This window comes from Sander lucioperca, chromosome 8 (assembly GCF_008315115.2).
Source record: "Sander lucioperca isolate FBNREF2018 chromosome 8, SLUC_FBN_1.2, whole genome shotgun sequence".
Classification (NCBI taxonomy): Eukaryota; Metazoa; Chordata; class Actinopteri; order Perciformes; family Percidae; genus Sander; species Sander lucioperca.
Window position 1 is genome coordinate 19,169,788 of NC_050180.1, and position 22,816 is coordinate 19,192,603.

At 41.2% G+C, this 22,816-nt stretch overlaps 1 protein-coding gene across 2 annotated transcripts in view; it reads right to left on the reverse strand.

The window, feature by feature from the left end:
• The window catches only part of gsk3ba (glycogen synthase kinase 3 beta, genome duplicate a), a 34,455-nt gene that overhangs the window by 9,600 nt on the left and 2,039 nt on the right, over positions 1–22,816 (reverse strand). For both annotated transcript variants that reach the window (XM_031295381.2, XM_031295385.2), the window contains exons 2-3: positions 14,331–14,524; positions 5,479–5,562 (exon numbers count right to left, since the gene is read on the reverse strand). In XM_031295381.2, coding sequence (XP_031151241.1) covers positions 5,479–5,562; positions 14,331–14,524 — 278 coding nt within the window. The remainder of the gene's footprint in view (positions 1–5,478; positions 5,563–14,330; positions 14,525–22,816) is intronic.

Here is a 22,816-nt window from a genome sequence, read left to right on the forward strand (position 1 = left end):
GCTCCAAAAGTCGCTAGATGACGTCATACGCTCATTTACATATTTTTGACGTCATTACGCAATCATTTGTATAAAGCTTAGTGGTTGTGTCAGCAAGGTAGATAGAAAGAAATATAACTCTTTAGCCAAATAATCACAAATTCAATACAGGAATTTATTTTACCTTATAATTATTACTTAGGTAGCCTATCTTTGAAGTAAAAAAATGAAATTCTACAAAGGGAGGGAAAAAGATCGATAAAGAATTCTCAAAGAAGGCTGGCTTGCCCAGGTCCAGGCCAGCTCAGCGGCGTCTTTCTCCCGTCGCGTCCTGCTGTCTGTCCTACCTCCACCGGCCCCCGCACACCCTGTCCCCCTCCCCTTCTACCTGCCTGCACACTGTGCGCAGTGCTGCTGCACATGAGGAGAGAGGGGAGAGACTGCTCCTCTGCTCCTCTGTCACAGAACAGAAGACTGTTTTGGTGGCTACAATACCTCGCGTGCTCGCTGGACAATACTGGTGACTTTTCTACAGAAAGTCGCCAGATTTGTCGCTAGTCGCTTTTTTGAAAAAAAGTCGCTAAGGGGGTCTGAAAAGTCGCTAAACCTAGCGACAAAGTCGCTAAGTTGGCAACAGTGGACTGATTAGCTCTTGCGAGTCACGTGACCAAATCGCAGCCTTTGCGATTAGGAAATCGCGTTTTAACATATCGTGATATTATTGCAAATGCAATTAATCGTTCAGCCCTAGTGGTCACTCGGTGTTTGAGAGGATAGCACTATAGAGCTGGATGTCGTTTCTCATGGAACCAGTACTGTTAACCAGTTTCCAACCATTAAACACACACCTGTGAGATATACTGTCTTGGGGTAATGTGACAGGGCTTCAAACCTGAATTAATTTAATTATTCTCTCCCTCCTATTTGGTCTGGTACCGGGTGTCCGTATCCCTTTGCCTCCCCTATCTGTTAGCAGTGTTAACAGTCTGCCCAACATGCAGCGCAGGCGGTGGACGGAGCTGGCTCCCTGCAGGTCTGCAAAGCACGATGAGCGAGCTAGGCCTGTGAAGAGCTCCCAGACAGACTAGGTGGTATAATTATGTCAGCTCAATGCCCTGCTTTGTACTGACTGCTCGCTCCCTCTCACACTCAGACAATTAGATACATATATGGTGACTGAATGAAATGGGCCGTGAGGACTGGGAGACACAAACAGATACAGATATCAGTGACGATGAGCAGCATTTCTGAAACAGCTCTCAGACACGGGTAGCTTCGTTTGCACACTCATCCGTCATTGGCATCACCCTTCCCCCTAACACTCATTCTCTGTGTGTCTCTCTCCTCTAGCTGTGTGCGTGTGTGTGCGTGTGTGTGTGTGTGTGTGTGTGTGTGTGTGCACCCACAAGCAAAACACTCATTGATAACATCTGTGACGAATAGAGGGCCGCCCCGCCTCCTGCTAGCGCGATCAAAGCTATATTTAGCCTAGCAACAGCGATTACTCACTTCCTGCCTCACTACAAAGCCACTTCCTTTGCGTGTTCCCAGATGGTTAGCAAGGTGGGGATCTGATTGGCTCCTTTGTCACGCCCGGCTAAATAATTCAACCTCTAATTTGCTGAGAAAAACTGCTTGCACCTGAATAACTTTTAACAGCTATATATCAACATCAATTGCTATGCTACACTGTGTAAGAGAAGGATATTGATGGAATCTGTGCAGCAATATACAGTATGCATGTCAGTTTCTACATGTGTAGCTTATATTAGCTTGTGGGTTTGTGCTTCCTGGTCATGTGCCCTGAGTACGATTGCCATAAGTGACACACGCATTACAAAAGTCAGCACTTGACATAATGCATAAATCCATATGATTACAGATAAATAGTGTTAATGGATCTGTGAAATCAAGGAGCACAGACAGAGGCACAGGAAGAGGTAGAGGGACATATGGTGAGTGAAGTATCCTTATTTTGGAACACAGTAATGAAGACAGTTGCAACGTCAGCCTACGGATCTAAGAATAAGTCTAGAAATATCTGCTATGGCCACAGTCAGGCACTGGCATTGCCATACACTCTCACTTGGCAAATCCTGTAGGTCTGCTGACTACACACCAGACCTGGCTCATTACCCACAAGCAATGCTGTTCATCCACAGTCTGTCTATTAACATCTGTATGTGTATATGTTAGAATACTGGCCACTAGAGAGCAACATTGGGATGTCGAGGGGCACATTAACCTGCAGTCTTTCCCCTAGGTTGACTGCAGCAATTTTTAAAAAATGTTGATGACACTGTACAGCATCGGGGGGAGGTTCAACGGCTTTGACTTTGACTGTTTTGCGTTACGCAATTACTGGATATAACGTATGAGCTGGGCAATAGATTGATATTATATTGATATCGTGATATGAGACTAGATATCGTCTTAGATTTTGGATATCGTAATATCATAATATGGCGTAAGTGTTGTCTTTGGGCGCCCGGATAGCTCAGTTGGTAGAACGGGCGCCCATATACAGAGGTTTACTCCTTGGCGCAGTGGGTCCAGGTTCGACTCCGACCTGCGGCCCTTTGCTGCATGTCATTCCCAGTCTATCTCCCCTTTAATTTGTTCAGCTGTCCTGTCAATAAAGGCCTAAAAATGCCCTGATAAGTGTTGTCTTTTCCTGGTTTTAAAGGCTGCATTACAGTTAAGTTATGTCATTTTCTGAACTTACCAGACTGTTGTAACTGTTCTATTATTTGCCTTTACCCACTTAGTCATTATATCCACATAACTGATGATTATTTATCAAAAATCTCATTGTGTAAATATTTTGTGGAAGCACCAATAGTCAACACTACAATATCGTTGCGGTATCGGTATCGAGGTATTTGGTAAAAATATCGTGATATTTGATTTTCTGATATCGACCAGGCCATTCCTGGAGCAACAGCAAATTGCTTACATGGACATCGCACATGAGACGAGACTAGACAACGCCGCCGTCATTAAACTGAGGTGATATCTTGCAATATCGTTGACGAAAAAGAAAACACACACACACAAACACACACACAGGCCCGGTGGGTAGCGCACTGCCATGAGTCCATGAGGCAACTGTCTGATTACTCCACATTTTAATTGTGATATTTTGTGACTAAATTCTGAATCTGAGCACAATGAGTAGCACAATGTCTTCCTCTGATGTAGAAGTAGCCTACACTGTAAGTCAGTAGTAGGCTATACAGTGGAGTTGCATATTAAGTGGTTTGGGGTCCTTCTGTAAGTAATTTTGGGGTACAATTTGGTTTTGGAGAATTCTACAACCAGCAATACCACAGGCCAAGCAATCGGCCTGTTCCAAACAGGCACATTTTCAACGGGCACTGTACTAATTTAATCAAATTACCACGCCACTCATTACCAGTCACACACAGGAAAGCTATTTGGTTTCTGGGTCTCTGTGCAAATAATAATTGTGTAATTGCTTCTAGTAGTCTGTTGTGTGCACTGGACTTAACAGAAACTGGAGGTAGAGGATGGATACCCGGCGGGGTTCGGACAGACAGTTGCTTAATAAAATCGGGCTTTCCACACAAACAAACGTACGTGTGTCATTAGTATGAGAAAAAAACGAGATTTTAACTCTGTTGGGCTCGGGTCGTGCTCGGACATAAATATCTTAATGCCTGTCAGGCTCGGGCCGGATTCGGTTACTGCTCTGTCGGCGGGCCGGGCTCGAACAGAAAAATGCGGCCCCGATCCGCACTCTAACTGGAGGACAGGTGGGGTCAACAATGTTTTTACCCCGAGGCCCCCTAGTGGGTTAATCCTGCCATGCCTCCAATGTTTTCTTAATTTTGTAATTCATATTAGTTATTTATGTCAATGTAATAAACACAACAATTGTTTTTTATTTTGCATATTTTGAAGAGGTAAAAGTTAAACCGCTATTTGCCTACCTGTCTACGCTGTTTGGACCTGTGGCCTTCTGTTTGAACAGTATTATACAAGTGGTTAAAGGGTAAAAGCACACTGTGTGTGTCGAGCACGCTACATGCCAGCAGTTACATAAGACTACCTGGGCACATGCTGGCAGCTACAGTTGCAGCAGTCCTAGTCTGGTTCACAGCTGCATGAATCCTCCCATTAGGACACCACCAGCACCTACACACACCAGACCTTATCTTATCTCGGCCTTGCCTACACATCTGTAATCTATCAACTTGTCTGCAACTTTCCATCTATCCCCTAACCTCCCTATCCAGGTGACATTACCTTTTGCCTACTTCCCTAGCCTCCCCCACTCTCTTTTCTAAGTCAAGGCTCTATGGGTGGTAAATCCCCATACCAACAACACGTTGCCAGTCTCCATAATTAGCCTGGAGGGATACCGTTAGGGGGAAGAGGAGGAGGTAGAAATGGATACATGGAAGGTGGACACACGGGGGGGGCGGGATTTAAAAGGTGTAAAGGTGAAAGTAATAAAAGATAAAATAGTGGATTATCAAAATAAGAAAATACTGTGATTGCGAAAGTCAAGTTGGGAAGGTGTAGGGTCATGTGACAAGTCACCGTTGACAGTGTGTCAGTACACCAAGAATTAGCTGCCATTCCCAGAGGTCAGTGACCACATGGCATAAGGCGAGGGGTGGGAACTGGGTGGAGCTTACAGCACGGAGGGGAGGGCTCGGGTGAGTCTATAATTAACTGATACCCTCTGGTCTGACAAATAGATTCTGCCTACCCTACCCATCTCTCAGCCATCTTTCCTCCCACCCAACCCTCATCATCACCTCCCCTCTATAAGCCTGCACAGCTTTCCTTGGCCTCGGTAGGTGTGCAACATGGAAGCATTCCTAACTGCAGAGTCATGGGTATAGTCCCATCAGCGTGTCTGCCAGGTTCATGTCTATATTTGACATGTGGACCTCTGCCTGCTTGTCAGCTAGTTGAATGACCTAGTCCAGCCTTGTAGTCTCCAGGGGACCTCCAATGGTTGACAGAGACAGGCAGCATGGCCGCGCCACAATCAGAGAGAGGGACTTCCCTGTCACAATCCAATGTATGCACTAATGAATTTGTTAAGGCCAGGGGAAAGACATATGATGGGAGATGGTGCAGCTGACAGAAAGAGTTCAAAAGGCAACACAGGCAATACAAAAAAACTCAAAGAGGCAGAAAAGTCCCAGGAAAAGAAAACCGACTATGGCTGAAAAACGATGGCATTAATGTGAGTTTTAATTTCTTACTATTGTGATTATTAATAGTCATGACATTCCTGAACATGGGAGAAAGCTCAATTATTTTACTACTCTGACTGAAGCCAAGGGCTCAATAATGTAAAACACTCAGTAAGCCCAGGGAACCTTAAGGTGCTCTTGAAGATGAAAAAGCGAGTATTTAAAATAAGAATATTCTATTTGGTGAAACTAAAATTGCAGTGTGGTATTAAACAATTAAATATGCAGCCCAGAGACAACCCTCAGACACACTCAGCCAACTGACCTTGTCTCCACTGGAGTAGAAGAAGTAGCGCAGGCGGACTATGTTGCAGTGGTCCAACTTCCTCATGATCTGCAGCTCACGGTTCTGCACAAAACAAAAACACAAATGACACGTTACATTTTTCACATTACATCTAGGTTTCATGCTCATGATTCAAGAAGTGAGTCTGTGGACCTTATGGCCCTTGAAAGCTTTCTATAGGACCCACAGCACAATAACGGACAGTTAAGTGTTATCTACCTAGAAGTTAGTTACATGTCACTAGCATGGTTTAACAGTACGGCTGCTTTATGGCCATACAGAATATTGCTTTAAAAAAAACTTCATATTGCTGTGTCTTGTGACAAAAAACACATGCCACTAATCTCCTGTGAAACAATCATCTTATCAGGGTCATTTATTGCTATACGAAAGCATAAATCCCACGGGCTAAAACATGACGTCACAATTACGTATTGTAGATGTCTGTTCACATCAAAATCAGCAATAATTACAGGGGGGGAAAGCAAAACGAGTTCACAACACAGACCTAGAGCAGAAACACTTCTACGTAAGAAAAAGATGCAAAAATGTACGTGTTAAAATGAACGTGTTAAAGGAAAAATTGCCTTGAGGCCTTGTAGTGTGACGAGCCACGGGCCCTCACAGGGCCACTAGAACAAGATGTAAGCATTGAACCCTGGTAGAGCACTCCATCTATATTCATATACAGTGTGTTCATGCAGGAAATGGTTGTGCATAAGGACTTCAACATTCTCAAGGGAGGGCAGCAATTTAAGCATTACATAAAGCTCTAACAGATTCATTACAGTTCATATTTTCTCCCCTTCTGCGTGTCTCCTCTCCTTCCCCCCTCTTTATTACAGTGCTTTGGGTTGACTTGTGTAACATTTGGAGAGTGTGGACTCCACTGCAGAAACTGCATGGGGAATGGTCACAGAAAACAAAAAGCAGAATACAGGGACACAAGTTAACATCAGACTGTGGCGGAGTAGTGGAGTCACTACATAATAGTCTGGCTTTTGTTTTTGAAGTTGTGAGCAGCTTGAATAGTAGAATGAGGAGTTTTGTACTATTGATTGTTGTACAAAAGCAGCATGGCGCACCCACACTGACTGCAGTGACATGCATACTAATATTCCTAATATGAGATTTATTACAGCAAGGATGTCAGGATGTGGATTTACATAATATGATCACTTGCTTGTCCCTCATTATTTGCATAAATCAAAATCTGCATAATATGCAAGCTAAAATTTCAGGTGCTTTATATTTCGGATTATCCGTTTCTGTCAACATCAAAGTGTTTACATGTAGAAACTCAATGGAGTGGAAAACATAAATAATATATATAACAAGAATGTAATCAGCTTACAGCCTACATTTATTGAGTAACTCCAACTGACAAGTGTGAGTGACTAACCAGTAGTCTAGGTCTAGGTCCATAGTTGGACTGCATTTATATAGCGCCTTTCTACCTTACCGGACAAGGCGCTTTCCAAGTTGCCTCTCATTCACCCATTCACACACACATTCATACCCTGATGGTGGCGGAGCCGCCATGCCAGGCGCTGGCCTGCCATCAGCAGCAACTTTGGGTTCAGTGTCTTGCTCAAGAACACTTTGACATGCGGACAGGAGGAGCCAGGGATCGAACCGTCAAAGTTTAAAGGACGACCCGCTTAACCCCCTGAGCCACAGGCATCAGGTTTTGTGTAAAAGAAAAGCACACAGGTTGACCCTGTACTGGTTAACATGGGTTCAACACAGGACAGGTTCAACACAGGTTCAAAGGAGACCAGCTCATGAACTGCCATGACTGACTGAACACATAACTGAATAAGAAGCCATTAAGGTAATTGACCAACGAACCCACCAACCTCTTAAGAGTGAAAAGATCATTTGTGAAATGTAAAAAAAAAAAAATTGACTGAGGTACAATTCCATGTGTTTTGTGGTACCAAACATTCCAAATATGCCAAATATTCTCTGGTTCCAGCCTATACATTGTGTACATTTTCTTTGCCTTATGTGATAGTAAACTAAAAATCTTTAGCTTTAAAAAAAAAAAAAGAAAAAAGTATTTTGAAGAGGCCACCCTGGACTTTTTAAATTGACAAAATAATCAGAAGATAAATAGAAAATTTGCAGCCCTAAAACCATTAAATGTTGTAAAATAAAGAAAAGATGAAGATCACAAGTTAGCAGAGTCCAAGGTGACTTTTTTAAATTGCTTGTTCCTTTTGACCAACAGTCTAAAATCTAAAGATATTTAGTTTACTATAATAAAAGATTAAGCAACCTAGCAAATATTCACATTTGAGAAGTAAATTTGTTGTATTTAGCTTTTAAAAAAATGACTAAATTATTTGATTGACTGATTGGGTGACTAATGAGATCCCCTGTTATGTGGGTCAAGGCCATGCTGGCTCGCAGAGGGAAACATGCTGCTGTCCTTCCACACTTTTCTGCCACTTTATGAGGATTCAATCCCCTCTCATTAATTTTTTAACAGAGCAGGGTGAGTCGTCTGTCAACTAAGCAAGACCTCATCATAGCAGCAGCAGCAGCAGCCGCATCTTGTAGCTCAATGGCCTGGTATAGACAATCAACCCAGCCTAATTCACTTACAGGCAGATGGTTCCCACAGTCCTGCCCATGCTTTTTCACCCTTTACACAATTACTACTAACACACAGACACACACACACACACACACACACACTAAAGTGACATCATAGCGTGTCGGTCACAGACTAACCATCGAATGCATTGTGCACTGCAGGCAACGCCCTCGTCTTCTTGCAGTGGCTTAATGGGAGTGTTTAAGGGTGTGCCTGTGTGTGTCTGTGTTATGTGTGAGAAAGATGGTACCATATGGAGGAGGAGCAGCAGACAGGCTGTTCAGTATAGCCCTGCCCAGCTCCAGTTATACTGCAGTCATTCCTGCTGACCTGTCATCCCCCAGTGTGTCAGCAGCCCAGCCAGCAGAGGCAGATAGAGACAGATGGAGAGAAAAGAGAAAGAGACAATACCTCAATTGCAGGCTGCTAGGAGTGCTACACCTTCATGGTGCCAATGTATACTGTCAGACAAAACCACATTCAGTTTCTAAAAAGGTTAAGAGCATAGAGGAATCACATACCACCCACACACTGTTTAACTGTTCTGCTTCGGTAACAGCTTATGTATGATATTGAATTTAGACAGTGGATCAAACTTTAAGGATAAGCCCAGTATTATTCTATATTTTTCTTATTTTCCTAAAATACCAGAAAATACTAAACCAACAATGTACAAAGCCCTGGTCATTCCAGGAAAAAATACAAAATATGTAATTCCAGAGGCTTGATAATTAAGTGACTGCTCACAAAGATAGTTGAACTACTGTAGCTGGCGAGCTAACAGCTAACACGCTAGCCTGCCAGTAACAAGCTAGCACTAGTCATGAGTTTCTTTCCATTTTCTCTGTACTGGCCGTTTACTCACCTCTGGCATTTTGTTCTCAGGGTTGTACATTATTTCATTCAGTAAAGAGTTGTTGAAGACAGGTCAAAGCACTCCGAGCTTGCTAAGTTTCTAAATGTCAGTTAGCATGTTTGTTAGCTCAGTCGCTAAAAGGACAATACGTTCACACAATTTATTCAAAAGTCTCTTTTGTTGAGCAGTTTATACTCTGAATGCAGACACAGCTTATGATATAGCTTTTAAATCAGTCTGGTGATTGGAATTTAATGATTTCCGTCCAGGCCTTTAGTCCGTCTCTAAACACTTTGTTTTCCCTGACCTGTTGTGTCTATGAGCAGCCTCAAGCCCGTTTGCTCCTACTTATGACATAAATCTTTAAAAATCACAAATACATAATTTAATTTTAAAGTGATAGCCTTAACAATCAATGTGTAGTTTTTAGCCAAAGTTACTCAAACTGTAAATTTATTGGGAACTATGTATAGCTAATACACATTTGGATCTCCAGTAAGTGTTTACAATAGCAGGATGGTGTATGTGGGATTAGGCCTGCAATGATAAAATCGCGATCTCGATTCACCCGTTCAGGATTTAATTTTTAAATGACTTCGATTTTTTTCTCCTTCAATTAATTTATTGAAAGCATTTGACATTGACATGTTTTAATTATGTAAAGATGTTCAAGGAGTTCAGATAGAGCCTGTATCAGGGCCATATTTAGTTCAATGTGTTATATGTCACTATTTTTGGTAGCCTACTGTACTTAAATGGTCAGTATGTACTTTATTTTCTTTATTCATTGAAGCCTTTATGTTTAGAGGCTTGTGGTGATGCGCAATGTGCTATAGGTGCCAAAACAAAATCTATGTTTGGTACTGCCAATTTGTTTTGTTTTGTCATTACACTTCGTGAGAAAAAAATCACTTATTGGCACGTATGTGAGGAGTCTTAGCGCTCATTTGCTTCATTTTTCGTGACAAGCTGTTCACAAGGAAGGACAGGCCGGTTAAGTAGGAACAGTAGAGAAAGTGTGAGACAGAAAAAGAGAGGAGGAGGTAACCATCTAATGAGTGAAAGACAGCTAAGGGTAGAGGCTCTGCATTCATAGCCTAAAGCTAAGCTAGCTGCTGTCTGTCCCTAGATGGGCCTTTATATAGCTTAGTTGAAGGAGAGTAATTGTACGCACATCACGTAGGTGCAAGGCTATCAGAAAACAGCATCAATGAAGAAGAGACTCTAAACAATTAGATTTCTGAATCAAATCGAGTGTGAACATTTTCTTTAGAATAAGAAATTGTGTTTTTATAAATACACAGGTGTTTATTTTTTCCTGTTTGGGATTTGATCTAGCTAACTTTTTTTTAGAGGTTTTTTCTTTTTTTTTTTTTACATGAATTTAAGATTTCTTCTATTTTTCCTCTAACTTAATACAATATATTTTTGAACGTAGGTGATGTAGTTTCTGATATATGGGATGATGGATCTGATATGTTTTAAAAAAATAACATAGGGGGTTATTTTTAATAATATGTACATACATTAGGGCTTTGACTTTTGCCCAAAAATCATATTTGAAGTTTGTTTGTTTATGAATATTAATATTCGAATATTTATTAATAATATTTTGACCATTAAATGCCTTCAGTAAGGCTTATATTGGTATCAAACTTCGTATATGTTCTGTCCACCAGAGGGCAGTGTATCAGTCAGTAGGCATGCAATGATGTTGTTAGAAGAAAAACACACTGCCACCACTGTTTTTTTTTTTAAATTAAAAGTCAGACCCTGGATTAAACACAAACAATATGCTTTCAACAGGAAGGTCGGATATTTCACCGTAGTCTACGTAAGTGGTCTGATGTTCATACTTTTGCGCTGGTGTGTGCGTCAAGCCACGTGTGTGTGTGTGTGTGTGTGTGTGTGTGTGTGTGTGTGTGTGTGTGTGTGTGTGTGTGTGTGGAGTGTGTGTGTGTGTCTGGGGAGTGTGTGTTGTGAGAGAGTGACGGTGAATACCGGTAGCTTCAGAGCGAGTAGCGACTCTATAGTCTTAGTGAGAGAAACAAAGTGTCTCCTCTTCTTTCTGACCACGGTGGGAAATCTGTAGCAGGAAAAGTTAACCCTCTCCTTGATTTTACGTTGTTTATGGAGAAAGAGAACCAGGAAATGAGTCAGGGGGAATGCGCTACCAAGCCACGGCCAAGCGACGTGCGTCGCCGCGACGTGTAGTTACATTTTGAAATGCGTGAAAAAGCCTCGGAATCTGAATTGAAAACAAGGTTTACAAGCAAACACATTTACAAAAAAATAATGCCCATAACAGGTTCGAAATTCGAATATTAAGGGCTGCCTAATATTCGTTTGAATATCAATTTTTTTTTTTATATTCGAATTATATTCGAATATCGAAGTTCGGCGTCAAAGCCCTAACATACATACAGTATGTATGTTATTTTTAAGTATGGCTTTTGTATCACCGTTTTTTTCTTCATGTACTTTTTTTACATCCTTTGTTGAATTGTTAATTGTCAGTTGTTTTGGATTACCTGCCATCGTAGAGCTTGTCAGCCTATTAATGTGCATGATGTATAAATATGGATGTTAGTAAGTAATCATTGAAGTAGACTTGAAAGACATTGTCATTATTAAAACTTTTGTGGCATGGAGTAAGTGTGAAGGTGTTACTGTTTCTTCCTTCATAAAACTTACAGCTCAACAGGACAATTCGTACAAAACAACATGGTGAAGGGAATGATTATCACACAGCTTCATAATTACCGTACAGACATGAGAACAGTATCAGTTCTCTCATCTAACTCTTAGCAAGAAAGCGAAAAACACCTACTTCTCAAAATGTCAAACTTTTCCGTTAAGGGGCCTCTTACCAATTTCTAATCTTCTCTATTATAATTACAAGATGTTTTGAGCCTAAATCTTTCAAAGAACAGAGTCACGGTGTGTAGGTCTTTCAGCGCACATATGGAAAACATTATAGTCACACATTGATGTATTGCATCATCTTAACTGTGCACTTTGGCTGTAAATGCTGTGCCTTGTTCTGTGAAAGCCAGGGAATGTGCGATACAGACACAACAAACTCAAGTGTTGCGTGTATAGAGGGGATCGACGTGACCCTGGACATAACATTCACAAACCTTTTTTTCCCCTATGGCAGGTGAAAATCTCTGCTGTTGAATTATATTGTATTATACTGAGAGATGTTACTAATAATTTGTCCAACCCAATTAACAGGGTTTCCCCTATAAATCTAAATATCCATTGTGTTTCTCCTACATTCATCCTGCAGTGACGCACTGCAGTGAGTCCATGAACGAGGCAACCTGGTAGTCTGTAAGAGCAGGCTCAGTAGTAAACAACATGCTAACGTACTGACGGATTCGGTGTTTTAGCTAGGGTTGGGTACCGAAACCTGGTGCTAATATGGCACCAGTGCTCAAACGACAGGTATCTACTGGACCGAATAGCAACGTGGATTCCAGTGCCACTAAAATGCCTGCGCTTCTCTCTGATGCTCTGAAACGGACGTTACAGGCAACAGAAGCATCGCTGCTCGTGACGCTAGTTAAGACTACACTTGACAGCAGGTAACGTTAGCCTACCATTAGCTAGTAGCTGGAGTAAACACAGTTAAAATGCTGACAGCTAACGTTAAACGGTGTAAAAGTGTGACTGTATTTCACTGTAGAGGATTCCAACACGGGGACGTAACAGTCTGCAGCTGCCGTTGTCGGAAAAACAACACAGACGGTAGTTCAATTAAAACCGGTAGCCTAAGCCCCGTTTCTGTCGTTTACAGCAATTTACCGGTGAAATAAGTTATTGTTACGAGTTTTTGTCATTACATTATTAATAAATCATTTAATTTTGACCATATTGCCTTAGCAATAAACAAACCGTTCTTTAACATCACAGCTTTAAAATGACATTTTTAGGTGGATGTAGGTGTATCTGTAGTGTATATGTCCAAAATATCAGACATAATTTTGACACTGGTCAACAGCACGTATTCGGTATTACCCAATAATATGACTGTTGCATGCACTATAAACTTTATGAGAATCTAAACAGCTGTCCTGCAGGCTTGGCAGTCTCAGGTCTTTTATCAGTGAGCTGTGAGCTAGCAGCAGGGACACTGAGGTACCCCCCCCACCCCCCGCATCAAGAGTGCAGCAAATAGAGAACAGACGATGTCGCCCCAGCCGAGAAACAACAAGCCATCAGTCAAATCTATTATAAAACACAGAAGGAGGATTCCAGCAGAGCTTTGCATGGAAGGAAATATGATGTTTCCACGGTGGCAACTGAACTAAACTTGACAGATGAGTGTTAATTATAGACAGTATATAAGAATGGACCAATAGATCCCGTTGCTCTGGACGGAGACCAGTGAAGGCCTTTAGAAGCACTTTTCCGGTGAGCGCTGAGCGTTACTGCGCAGCCTCCAACTGAGAGAAACAACGTAAATGTGACGTGAGCAACGTGTCTGAAAGTTGTAAGTCTTCTGGTAGCTGTGCCAAGAGAAATCTCAATAATTCCCAATCTAGCAGAGAAGGAGAGCGTAGGTATATGTAAGGAGATAACATGGACACAGGCTAATTATTGCTAACTAAAATGCTAGTTAACATAAGTAATTAAACTTTAACAGCTAATGTAAGTCCAAACTGCCTGCAAGCTTCTCCTGTACTATACGGTAATTCCTCTACTATGCGACAGTAAGTTGCGTGGTTATGACACAATCTTTAGCCTATTTTTATAAAAACGTATACTACGGAGCCATAACGTGAGGTAAAAGGTAATGGAGCCTTTTATACATTGTTGTGTTTCTTTAGAAATAAACAATGGACAAATAAAGTCTTTAAACGCTTCAGATGTAAAGTTATTCGCTGTCAAAGTGACGTCAAAATGAATGACAGTCAATGGAATGCTAACGGGGGGGTGATCGCTTTGTAGCATCAAAATGGCGCCATAGGAGATTCGAGCTCTGAAGCGAAGCCTACCCCCTTGGTGTTAATGGGTTCAAGTTTGTTTGTGGGAGAAAAGACCCCTACCCCCACTACAATACACACACTTCCTTCAAGAAAATACACACATTAAAGCAAGAATGTGTCAACAGGAAAAAAACAAAGAAGTTTTGCCTTTGTTTTTTCTCAGTTGGCAGCTTTACTGATCTCTCTGTTCTTGTGAAAGATCACTCCATTCATGCCTCTTTCACAGTCACTCAGTCACATTCATTAATTGGAGAAAAGAGAGAGCTTAATCATTTATATATGCTGCTTTTCTCAGTCCTCTTGTGTCTTGCTTTTAGTTGAGAAGCGAGAGAGTAGAGTAAGCTGAAAGATACATTGTGTTTGTGTGTGCATGTTTTACCTTAAACCTCTTGTCTTGCAGGACCTTCTTGATGGCCACCATCTCTCCGGAGTCGCAGAGTTTAGCCTGGTAGACAACGCCGAACGAGCCGTTGCCGATGACCTTAGTGTCCGTGTAGCTCACCTCCTGTGGCCGGTCGGGGCCTTGGCCTGGGGTGGCCACGACTGTTGTTACCTTGCCTCCATCTTTATCCCCTAAAGAGAGAGATCGAGAAATGCAGATGCTCAAAACAAAGTAGTGATATGCACAAATTCAGGTGTGGGAGAGAGAGAGCAATCTGACATTAAAGATGAGATCGATTAAGGTACTGTAAAGCATTACCAATGTCAAATAATAGTGAAAAATGCCCATCGCAAAAACCTAGGTGACATTTTCAAATAGCTTGTAGTATCCCAACAAACACTCCAAACCCCAAAGATATTACATTTACAATAATATATCTTGTAGAGTGTGACTGGAGCATCTAAAGGCTCAATAGCCACCTTGTTAGAGAAGCCAATTTGTTATTGACAGGTTGCAGATTTAAATGCCTGCTGACAAATTTCTTGGCTGAGAGAAACAGCCTCCTTCTTTAGCCACAGCCAGTTTAACCTCCCATTTGTTCCGGCAGTACTTCCTTGTAGTCAACAGCTGTGGTAGTACCGATCAGCTCCCAGCTGACTGACTGAGTGTGAATCATGGTTAAGCTCAAACAAAGCCTCCAAGCTCCAAAGCTTGTCTCTATAAGTGAATGTGAAATTTGTTTGCAGTGTTTAAGTCTACTTTGAGTAGTAGGCCATTAAAGAGCAAATATCTAGAGAAAACAAGCAAGTGTGCAACTGCTATCTTACACACTACAGAGAGAAAGACACTTGAATTCTGCAATCTGCATTGCAAGCTTTCTGAGACTATCGCCATAAAGGCCCCGGACACACAGAGCCGATAATCGGCCGTTGGACAGTCTGGCAAGGTCAGTGACTCGAGTCTGTTCGGTGTGTTCCGTGCCGTCGTCTGTCGGAGGGCCCATCAGCCTTCATTTTGGCCGATTTGACATGTATAATTGGGAGGGCGGCCACTGCCAGCAGTCGGACTCAAATGACCCATCTGATTGGTAGAGTGCTAACCCGGAAACGGGGAGCGGAATGAGCGTGACTAGAGTCTCTCAAAATCTGACGAAAATCTTTTAAACTGACCTTTGTCGATCTGAAATGAAGACAGATTCAGCAACTGCATGGCCTATTTCTCGCTTAAAATGTTTTCAGAAACACGTTTTGAACAAGCCGCCATGACAGTCTGGCTTTGAATTTCCGGAGAAACCAGACCCACGTGACGTGTTCGTCCAATCAGCTGCCGGTTTTCTTTTTTGGGCGACAATACAGATTAGCGCCGCCTGCTGTTATGGAGACGTATTACACCCCGTTGCTTTGGTGTGTTCAGAGGCACTTTTTTGACCAACTCAGGGACATTGATAAGTCCAACTGCCTTTTCTGCCGAGGGTCGCCGTCTGGTCTGTGTGTCTGCAGCTCAAGACTCATTGCCTTGGACAGATTCACCGACCACTGTGTACAGACAGACAAATGCAATTCCCAAGATTATTATCAGTGAAAAGTCAAAAGCTAACAAGACTGTATCTGATGCTAATGCACTATAGATCGGAATCTGCTTTCACGTGCCCCTCCTCCCCTTTATGCCTTCCTCTCTAGTCAGTCAGCAGCTGGCTCTGCTCCCCTGAGATCCCGACGTGGAGGCTTTTCCTGTTTAAGTGGGCTCCCTCCCCACAGAAGTGTCAAGGAGCAAAATTCACATTAGCTGGCAGTTAAAAGAACAACCTGGCAAGATTGTGTGTCGCGTGCCACAAATGTGTGCCTGCTCCTTACTTCCAATCCCTTGACAGGCTCTCAAATTAAACGCAAAACTTTTGCACAACCTATACGACTAAATCCAACCGCAACACCTGCTCAACCCTCTCAATCTACTTATTAGTCTTATTAGCATATTCCTCTTTCACACAAGCTGTAGCAGAAAAAGGTTATGTATGAGCTCAAACACCCACATACCTAAAGTAATTAAAAATCTTTGTGAAATGTGTCTAAATTTTGATTTGAATGAACGCATTTATCAACAGCTCGCAGTGGGTACAGAATCATATTGATGGGTGGATTAGTGCTGCTTAATAACCGACGGTTCTAGATCATGGTGTTATTTAACAGAAACTTTGTGCAGCATGCTGTGGCAGCAGGCCACTTGAGGAGACTTGCAGGTCACAGCGTCCTGTCCATATGAGGAGGAAGTGACCATCTAATGCTGACTTCTGGCAAACTACCAGTTAGTCTGTGTGTGAGTTTTTGCATTAACAAAGTGATTGGATTAACTAACCCTACATGGCTTAAAATATTTGAACACCAGAAAGTCGATGTTTTGACCGAGACAGTAACACAGAGTGCAGAGGTTTACTGGTCTTTTTCATTGGCTCACTGGGATTATTTTCCAGCAGGGATACTTTTACCACTGTGTGACCAGTGAGTGGTCCAATTACTGAAGATATGATTATGATCAAACAATAGGGGAAGGGAGGAGAAGGGTCTGAGAAACCAACAGGACCGAGTCTAGAAAGAGAAACTAAAGACAGATTCTGTAATGACAGAAATAGACTTTCTGAGAGACAGAGAGACAGAGAGCGAGAGAGCGAGAGAGCGAGAGAGCGAGAGAGCGAGAGAGAAATAAGAAAGAAATAAGAGAGAAATATGACTGCCTACATATTCCAGCAGGGCCATTTCTATGACGCCTCTGCACTTCCTCGTACCGTGAGAAACACACATACAGTTCACAGTGAGACCTTACACTGGTGCAAATAAGGAATAACCAAGCAGTCAGATTGCAGTTGACCTTTCACACACTAATCTGGCATAGCCTTAAAATCTTGAAATATCAATCACACAGATTTCCCTCCATTGGGATAAATAATAATAATAGTAGAAAACAATCAATGACAATGAAGATTTTTTTGTAATTTCACTTGTTTCAAGCTAGAAGCACCTTTTCATTAAAACGAATTATCCCTAGTGAACCACCGGTAAAGTTAAGTGTTAAAAATGCCCCTTTGCCCCACATATAATGAAACAAAAATGTAAATCACAGCCTCTACAGAGAAACGCAACAACTTGCAACATGTGCTTGCAGCATTGCCATAATTACTTTGTCAATTAGCCTGCCGTGAGAAAATAATTAGCCAGAGGCGTCAATAGTCAATTCAGGTCACCAGACTAGCTCAAGCCACAACATGTGTACATGGTGGGGCCAGAAAAACACCACTGTTGAGCAGTTGCAAGACACGTGGGACCTGAATGTATCAAAAGATCCAAGCAGTATGATCCAAGTTTAAGTAAAGGAGACAAAACATGCACTGCTAACTTATCAACACAATTATTGGTAGACACAATGTAGACAATTGGTAGTCAAAAGTGGGTGTACTTTCCTGACTGACACAAAATGTATTTGACACACAGCAGATCTTTTCTACACATGCACAAACTTGAATTCTACGTGCAGCATTTTTTCACAGGTTCACAGGGGTGATATACAACCACAGGCTTTGAAATTACTGCACACAATTTTATGAGCTCAAGATTTTATTGAGCCTCATTTGAGCCCATAAATCTTTGGTTACTAAAAGTAGACTTGAAGTAGCACACTGACATTCTGGCATGCGTACAAGTGTGCCCACTCTTCAAGATATATGCCCAAATAATCCAACATTATTAGGAAGTTTGATTTGGTGTTCAAACAAATTACTGTGTATTTTTTTTTTTAACTGCCTTAAGATTGACACTCTTATGATATGATCTCTGAGACAAACAATTTGTAGGAACTCAAAGCCAAATACTCCGCAATCTGAACACTTTTTATTTAGGCTATATTCAGAGGACCATTAATCGTATGGGTGCAAGTTTTCCTTTTGGAGTTTATATAAAATGTATTTTGTTTGACATAGGAGTCCAAACAAAGAAATCAATTGCAACAATTTAATACTTGAATCCTCCTGACATGAGCCACCCAGGTGGCTATGGGGTAATAATTTGCTGTGTTAATTTATGAGGCATCAGGTTGTAGTGGTAACATTATCAATGGATTTACTGCAATGAGGGATATCTTTCACACACAATTTATGTTGAATCACTACGAGTCAATGTCACAGCATGTGCACCTGCCAAACTGTCGATGTGTTCATTCCTCTCTGAAATTTGGCAAACACATACAATCCTATATATAGCGTGTATTAACAGTTTGGCAATCACAGTTAAATAATATCACACACACACACACACACAGTGACTTCAAACACTGTGGCTGATTACTATCATATTACTATCAATCATTCCCAACTGTCAAAAGCACTTACTTAGGTTAAGAGACTGTGTTAGTATGCTGGATATTAGGGCTGCAGCCAATAATTATTTTTATAGTCAATTAATCCGTCGATTATTTTATCGATTAATCAATTAGTTGTTTGATCTATAAAAATGTCAAAACATGGTGAAAAATGTGGATGAGTGTTTCCCAAAGCCTAAGATGACGTCCTCAAAGGTCTTGTTTTGTCCAAAACTCAAAGATATTGAGTTTACTGTCACAGAGGAGAGAAGAAACTAGAAAATATTCACATTTAACAAGCTGGAATCAGAGAAATCTTTTTTTTTTTTTTCTTTTTTTTTTTTTAAATGACAAACGATTAACCGATTATCAAAATAGTTGGCGATTAATTTAATAGTTGACAATTAATCGATTCATCATTGCACCTCTACTGGATATATTAATAGCCATCAGACTATATAAATCACAGTATGTGACTGACTGGACTGCAGGGCAAAGTGACATTTGTGAGGAATGTATGAAGAGATTCGCTGAATACCTGGACAACAAAACGGGGGAGCAAAGGACGTACTGTGTTAATGTGTGCCAGTACTAATGCAAAGTGCAAAGTGTTCCACTACTGTTGCAAGGCTGATGAGATAATTCTCCACATTACTGGAACATCCAGTCACAGGAATGTCCCCAGTGACACGGATATTTGGCTAAGCAATGTTTGATCAAAAACCCACTGATACCTTGATGTCTTGATCTGACACGATGGGGATGCATAGATCTTAGATATAACAGTGGTGTGCAGCCTGCAGAGCTACACTGACTACACCCAACGGACTGCCCAGAGATTGATTATCTTCTCATGTCTCCCTAAAACTCAGCTCTCTTTTAAATCCTGTGAGTGATTCTGCTGGTTCTTGTCTGCAAGTCCTTTCTGTTTCATTTGGAATCAGAGTATAATTAGTTCATTTTGTCCCCATCATCACACAGGGACAGAGAGGAAAGGGGAGAAAAGAGGGAGAGAGAGCTCCGCTTTGAAATGCTAAACAGGCCGCTTATTGTTTCTGGCCAGCTGCCTCGCCCCAAATAACAAAACCAATGAGTGCTCATGTGGGTGTAACGTATGTATGTATGTATGTATGTATGTATGTATGTGTGTATGTGTGTATGTGTGTGTGTGTGTGTGTGTGTGTGTGTGTGTGTGTGTGTGTAGGAGGGGTAAGAGCATTCTCTCCAGGATCATATACTCTGACTACAGCTGCTTGAGATAATCAGAGAGAGAGAGAGAGAGAGAGTGTGTGTTGGGATGGTGGAGGTCAGGGTAATGGTAGATGATAAGGTAGATAATAACATGGTGACATGGCATTATATATAAATTCTGTCTAAAGTACAACACCCACACATCTAAATTTGCAAATCCTGTTTAACTGAGTGACAAATCTGATTCTTTTAGATTTTAAAAAAACATTTCTATAAAGTTTCTGCAGTCACTTGTTGATAGGAAAACCATTGTTCTTACAAAAACAATCCGACACTAGGGCTGAATCAATTAGTTAAGTGATTAGTCACTTGACCGAAAAATATTTTGATTAATAGTAATTTTAATATTTCTTCAAAAATGTTCTAGTTCAAGCTTCTCAAACATGGATGTTTGCTGCTTTCTATTGTTCTGCATGATAGATAACTTAAATTCTCTGGGACAAAACAGTCAAACTGAAAATGTCACCAGCTTAACTGATGACAGAAATGTTACTTACAGGCCTACATTTGAGCTGGGCAACTTCCTCAAGACAAAATCAAATTAGTATTTCAACAGCGATAAAAAGACAATATTTTTGTGGGTGTGAATATTGGTGCTTTTATGATGCATTTAGACTAAACTAAGGGCGGGTAATATATAACATCTGAAAAAAAGAAAGGGCAGTCACTATCATTTCACTCAAAATGGCAAATATTAGGTATGCACAGATTGCAAAATTCAGGCGATACCGATACTGTAGAATTTCCATTTGGCCGATGTCGATACCGATGCTAATGTTAGTTTGTTTTCTTTTGCGCCAGGTAAACAAATAGGTTTGTACCTCAAGGCACCATAGAGTCCCGTCGGAGCCCACATACTTTGTTGTTTGTTTACATAACTCACAGGGAAGGCAAAATGTTGTCACACCGGTGACTTCAGGGAAGTAGGAGTATTATTGTTTTTTTCTCCGCTATCTCAGACTCCGGCAGTGGCCATGGTATCTGGAATAGCAAAGCTGCAGGCTACTGGTAAGCTAACGTTACCCTGTGTCTTTAGCTGAATGCTACCAGCCCCGGTAAGCTACGCTGTCCGCTGGGATTATACCTTCTTGAATGGTGTGGTTAACATGGGTTGAGTCGCTCTGTCCGTCTACGCTCTCTTGGCCTCCAGGTCATTTCTTTTTTTATTAGCTTTCAGGTTATCGTTCTACACTTGAAATGTCACAGGAACATTCTTTTTTAAGCTGGGTAGGCTACTGTTGTATGAGAAAACCAATTAACACAACATTAAGGCAGCGCAAAATAGATAAACATCGGCGCATGTCCTCTTCTTTGCCAATGGGCCAATGGCAGTAATAGGGCGGATATTGGCTGGTTTTGATGTCCAGTCGATGCATCCCTAGCAAATATGGTCCAAAAACTGCATATTAAAGTACAGTACATTACATGTCATTTAGCTGACGCTTTTATCCTAAGCGACTTCCAATTTTTATATAAATATATATAAAAATAACATTACAATGTTATGATAGCCAGCGCTGTTATGTAGTCCTATGTTTCATTATTCAAGTTAAATCAAGGGGTTGCCTCACCTAGTTCTACATAACAGGTTTGGTTTAAGCCAGCAAATGCAATCACTTCTATCCTGTACATTTATCGATCCTCAAACCCAGAGAGTCTGTGCCAGCCAGCATAGCAGACATCAAGCCAATTCCTGAAACATTTTTCTCAGCTGGACACAAGATAAAAGTCTGATTATTTCAACTGTTAACCCAATTCTTACCTTGATAACATGTTACTTAACCACGTCACTCCATAGATGCGTTAAGAGAACTGAATAACATGATGGAGCCAAATTCAATCTAATGAAAGTTGCTCACCAGGTCACTGGTTTCATTGTTTTGGTCCCCAATTAGAGACCTTCTCTGGATGAACTGGTTGACATCTTGCTAATTCCACAAACGTAAATGGCACAAATAGTTAACCAGAGTAAGTAAGAATTTTTATTGGACCTAATGGCTCAAATTGTTTAGACCACATGAGGACGCAAGGTAAAAACAGCAGGGAACCATCAATGTCATAAGCCCTAGTTATCAACTTTTTGATCACAATCAATCATAGTGAAGCCAAAAAGTAGAGAAACAAGCCACAGTTGAACATTAGCAGCCCTTTGAATTTCCAGTTACAGTTGAAGAGATCATTTGCTGCTTGATTGCTTTTACTGATTGTCACAGCGGGCTTCTATGCAATGCAATTTATTTATCTTATTTTTATTTATTTTTTAGTTATTATTACATTCTGTGTGTATATATGTATACTTATATTGTTTATATTATTTTGATCATTCTCAACAACACCAAGACAAATTCCTCGTATGCGTAAAAAACGTACTTGGCAACAAAACCTTTTCTGATTCTGATTCGGAATACTTTCCTCTATGGGGCTGAACACCACCTGCTCTTAGAAATCAAATTATTTAACACACAATTAATTGGGCAACTCCAGCTTTTCCCTTTAATGACTGGTAATCATGTATTGACTTACCATCTTGGAGAAAAACATTTTCAGGTTGAGAAAACCACAGCAAAACACTGGTGTAAAGCTCATATAATTTTAAGTCCACAAGTCCAAGGTGCTAATTCTGTAGTTTATGTCTGAACAACAATAAGGCCAAAGACCTTCAGAGTCCTCCAGTACATTTACCTAACTTATTGACAAGCACAACATTTCTTAAACTGTAGAGCATTCTCCTTTTAACAGCGACATGTGAACATTACACAATGACAACAGGAACACACCAATGCTTCAACACCCATATGTGGGGCAAGTGGGTGTGCAATGTGTGTGTGTGTGTGTGTGTACTGAGTGGTTTCCAGTGCCAAGGCCCAGGGAAGAGCCTCAGCCTCACC